The following is a 5,000-nucleotide window of genomic DNA, read 5'->3' as shown; positions in this document are numbered from 1 at the left end:
GAGCTATAAAACAACCAGTCAGTAACGTCACGTAATGTCACGTAATGTAATGTACAATGCCCGTCATGAAAACGGTACCGACTGCACACTGAAACTGCACTTTTCATTACGACTGTTACTGAGCTATAAAACAACCAGTCAGTAACGTCACGTAATGTCACGTAACGTAATGTACAATGCCCGTCATGAAAACGGTACCGACTGCACACTGAAACTGCACTTTTCATTACGACTGTTACTGAGCTTTGAAACAACCAGTCAGTAATGTCACGTAATGTCACGAAATGTGATGTACAATGCCCGTCATGAAAACAGGTTTGTTAAAACATAATGGACAGAAGAGAATAGGGGGCCAAATGACCTTTCTAGCAGTAACAAACCGCAGACTTCGCCTGAACTTCTACGGAGCTGGTTGCACACATCCCAGAAAAGAATGAGGCCGCAGCCAAACATGTTGTTGTACTTGGAAGAGAGACAGTGTCTGATGGATGGCACCTTTATTTGATCCTGGAGTTAGCCGCTCAGTTAGCCAACACAGGAAATCACACAATGTACACACAATGCTAGTCAGCCCTGCCAGTTTTTGCACATGTAACACACACACACACAGACAAACACACATACACACATAGACACACACACACACACACACAGACACACACACACACACAATCACACGCATGCACACGCACACGCGCACACGCACGCACACGCACACGCACACGCACACGCACACACACTTACCAGGATGACCCCTAGGCTCCAGAGGTCGCAGGACTCGTCGTAGCCGTCGTAGCCGAGGATCTCTGGCGCGGCGTACTGCAGGGTGAAGCAGGGGGTCTTCAGTAGCTGGTTGTCGGGGGGCTTGAGCCGGGCGAAACCAAAGTCGATCACCTTGATCTCCGAGTGCTCACCATCGTCCGTGAACAGCAGGTTCTGTGAGCAGGAGAAAGATGGCTAACAGTTAATGAGGTGACTGTTGTAAAGTATACTTTTATGTTTCTTTTTATTATCTGTTTTTATTTATTTCTTTTTATTGAACTATTATTTGGTTTCTTTATTATTACTATGGGTAGGGGGAGGGGGGGGCAGGGTGAAAATGTTTGCTGTGTATTGTTCTGGTGTTACTCAATTTGATGTGACTTGCAAACTGAAAATCAATAAATACATTGTTTAGAAAATGAGGTGACTGAGCACGAGCACGCTAACATGGTATGAATAGACCCCTATCTGCTGTGCATGTGGTGTGTGTGTGTGAGAGGCCTGTGACTGTGTGTGTGTGTGTGTGTCTGTGTGTGTGTGTGTGTGTGTCTGTGTGTGTGTGTGTGTGTGTCTGTGTGTGTGTGCGTGTGTGTGTGCGTGTGTGTGAGTGCGGTGTGTGGTGTGTGAGTGTGTGTGTGTGTGTGTGTGTGTGTGTGTGTGTGCGTGCCTGCTTGTGTGTGTGTGTGTAGTGGTTAATGATATGGGTGATGATAAATACGTGTGTGTGTGTGTGTGTGTGTGTGTGTGTGTGTGTGTGTGTGTGTGTGTGTCCCACCTCAGGTTTCAGGTCTCTGTGCACCACGCCCACGTCGTGCATGTGGCTGACGGCGGACACCAGGCGTCTCATGATGCGGCTGGCCTCCGTCTCGCTGAAGTGCTGCTTCCTGCGGATACGCTCCAGCAGCTCACCGCCCCGCAGCAGCTCCAGAACCAGGTAGGTGTGCAGCTGGACGGATCAACACACACACACAAACACACACACACACACACAGTCAGACAGAGACACACACACACACACACACACAAACACACACACACACACACACACACACAGACAGACAGCAGCAGGTTATAATCCTAACCCAATATTATGAGCAATAATAATGTCATATGCTCACGCCACACATGCTAAATACTAACCCTGAACATTACTAGAGAATACTAAAATATAAAAAGCAAAAGCACATAATGAAACAAACAGCTGTGAGGCAGATATGGGTCATTAGTCTGGTCCTTATTTCCAATACGACTACCATCACTTGCAATCCACCCCTCTGCATGTATATTTTAGGCCAAGTACACCCTAGACTACATCACAAGCCAAAAAAGATGCAATGTGGAGAAATGGATTGACTATATTTATGGAAACAAAACAAGCCACACAGAATAAAGATGACCTAATTTAGGAAACACACCCATGCTCCTCTCTCTCTGTCTCTCTCACACACACACACACACACACACACACACACACACACACACACACACACACACACACACACACACACACACACACACACACACACACACACACACACACACACACAATGGGTGCCTTCCTTTTTTGATTTAAAAGACCAGCACAGCTTTCCGTAACAGTCTTTCAAGCTCCAGGTCTGACACAGCCAATGTCAATTAAGAGGGCAATTAACTGCAATAACGCAAAAATAAATGGACAAACAAATAAATAAATAAAGGGGAATCTAGGGCAGCACAAAAGGAAAAGGCTTTCTCTGGTTGTGCCCCAGATTGGTACATAAGTAAGCCTGTAGCCCTGTGTGTGTATGTGTGTATGTATGTGTACGTGTGTGTATGTGTGTGTGTGTGCATGTGTGTGTAGGTGTACATGTGTGTGTGTGTGCCAGAGATTTTTAGACTGCAATAACCTGCACTACAGTACAGAGCCCCATTAAAAGTAGGACATTTCTACAGTCCTATCACCTTCATGGTGTGGCCCACTGAGTAGACCACAGGAAACAACACATTGACAATGAGGGCTCCAATACAATGGTTATGAAACGGCCATAACTGAACAAGAAAAACTTGAGGGCCAACCTGGTCATGGTAAATCTCATGCATCTTGACGATGTTAGGATGTCCATCACACAACTTCAGAGCAGCTATCTCCTTCTGCGTCTGAGCCTCCATCCTTCAGAAATAAATACAAAAAGTTGTTTATTCAGCTTCTAGTTCACATCTTTCATACCATAAAGTACCATAAGTAATCCTTTCACTATTCATAAAGTCAGTAAGTAATATGTTACTACTACTACTTTAAAGTTCCATTGCGTGAACTCAAAAGAGATATTTTCGGGAATGTCTTTTATCGTTTTGGCAAGTAACCATAGAATACGTGAGATAACGTTTAGTCAGCCAGTTAGTAACGGAAAAAAATCCCTTCAGGACATAACAAGTTCTGTTCGCCTCGTCAAGATTCTTTCTCCTATACTGACTATCCATTATCCCGACAGTGGTACACGAGTTAGAGAAGTCGTTTAGTAATCAGAAGGTTGCTAGTTCGATTCCCTGTCAAAGTGTCCTTGAGCAAGACACTGAACCCCTAAGTGTGCCATCAGTGTAATTGTAAGAAATGTGTATACATCATTGTAAGTCGCTTTGGAAAAAAGCGTCTGCTAAATGACTAAATGTAGATCTTCACCTCTTACTGACGATCTTGACGGCGTAGGATTGGCCCGTCTTTTTGTGTTGACACCGCCTACAGATGGAGAAGCTGCCCTCTCCCAGGGACGACTCCTTTAGGTCCACCTCATAGTTCAGGTAGAACGGGGAGTCCTGCTCAGAGCAGTGAAAGAGGCGGTCGCATTACATAGACACAGACACATGAACACACAGAAATAAAGAGATGGATGGATGGATGGATGGATGGATGGATGGATAGATGAATGGATGAATGAATGGATTGATGAATGGATAGAGCAGTAAAAGAGGCGGTCGCATCACATAGACACATGAACACACAGAAATAAAGAGATGGATGGATGGATAGATGAATGGATGAATGAATGGATGGATGGATGAATGAATGAATGAATGGATGGATGGATGGATAGTCCTGGTCAGAGCAGGGAAAGAGGCGGTCGCATCACACAGACACATAGACACATGAACACACAGAAATAAAGAGATGGATGGATGAATGAATGGATGGATGGATGGATGAATGGATGGATGGATGGATGGATGGATAGTCCTGGTCAGAGGAGTGAAAGAGGCGGTCGCACAGGGTTCTATCACATAGACACATGAAACCACACATCTACACGCCTGTATCAGCAGGAAATGGTCACTGACTCACAAGGCCAGTGCACACAGAAATAAACAGATGGATGGATGGATGGATGGATGGAAAGATAGATAGACAGATAGACAGATAGACAGATAGATAGATAGAAAGATAGAAAGATAGATAGATGGATGGATAGGGAGAGAGGGAGAGAGGGAGAGAGGCACTGTTGGTTGACTAGATTTAGGACAGAAGAAAGACAGATAAACCCGGGCGTGGGTCACCTTCATCATGGCACTGCGGGCCACAGCGGCGGAGCCCGGTCTGTCGGCTCCACCACACAGGAGGTCATCCATCACCACATTCCTCTTGAACAGGATGGAGGGAGACATGAACGAGTAGCCCTGGAAACACACACACACACACACACACACACACACACACACACACACACACACACACACACACACACACACACACACACACACACACACACACACACACACACACACACACACACACACACACACACACACACACACACACAATTATCCAGGTGTTTCTGGTGTGAATGTGAACTGTATGCACCGCATATAACTCACAGAAGACATCTACCCAGTGCTTTAAAAGTGACTATACCTATGTTAGGTGAAAATTCACCCTAGTTACCTCAGGACTCCGGAGCTGCATATAAGTATATTTATTAGACAAACAACAACAACAACAATTGCAATCGGGCTCCCCTCCCAGCACAAGGCTGAAAGTGAACCATGATAAACACATTGCACAAGGTTTATATACACAACAGTTAAGCGTACAACAGGGATAACCACGTGGTGGATTTCTGACGTCCGAGGCATGGATGGAAGTTTTGCACAAGATTGGAAGAAGCACAGTTCGACCATTCTTATCGCCTCTGGTCTAACTATGCTCTTATATGCAGACTAAGTGGCACCTAATAGCCTCAGTTACACACACACACACACAGACAGAA

The 5,000-nt window shown here is 45.3% G+C and overlaps 1 protein-coding gene across 1 annotated transcript in view; it reads right to left on the bottom strand.

Annotated features, from left to right (window-relative positions):
* rps6ka5 (ribosomal protein S6 kinase, polypeptide 5) overlaps nucleotides 1–5,000 on the bottom strand; it is a 29,794-nt gene that overhangs the window by 8,392 nt on the left and 16,402 nt on the right. Inside the window, exons 10-14 of the mRNA XM_080850491.1 lie at nucleotides 4,291–4,410; nucleotides 3,422–3,555; nucleotides 2,818–2,911; nucleotides 1,538–1,708; nucleotides 745–936 (exon numbers count right to left, since the gene is read on the bottom strand). Coding sequence (XP_080706617.1) covers nucleotides 745–936; nucleotides 1,538–1,708; nucleotides 2,818–2,911; nucleotides 3,422–3,555; nucleotides 4,291–4,410 — 711 coding nt within the window. The remainder of the gene's footprint in view (nucleotides 1–744; nucleotides 937–1,537; nucleotides 1,709–2,817; nucleotides 2,912–3,421; nucleotides 3,556–4,290; nucleotides 4,411–5,000) is intronic.

The sequence above is a fragment of the Sprattus sprattus genome, assembly GCF_963457725.1.
Source record: "Sprattus sprattus genome assembly, chromosome: 13".
Taxonomy (NCBI): domain Eukaryota; kingdom Metazoa; phylum Chordata; class Actinopteri; order Clupeiformes; family Clupeidae; genus Sprattus; species Sprattus sprattus.
Note: the sequence above shows the minus strand (reverse complement) of the source record. Positions and strands in the feature narration are given on the sequence as shown.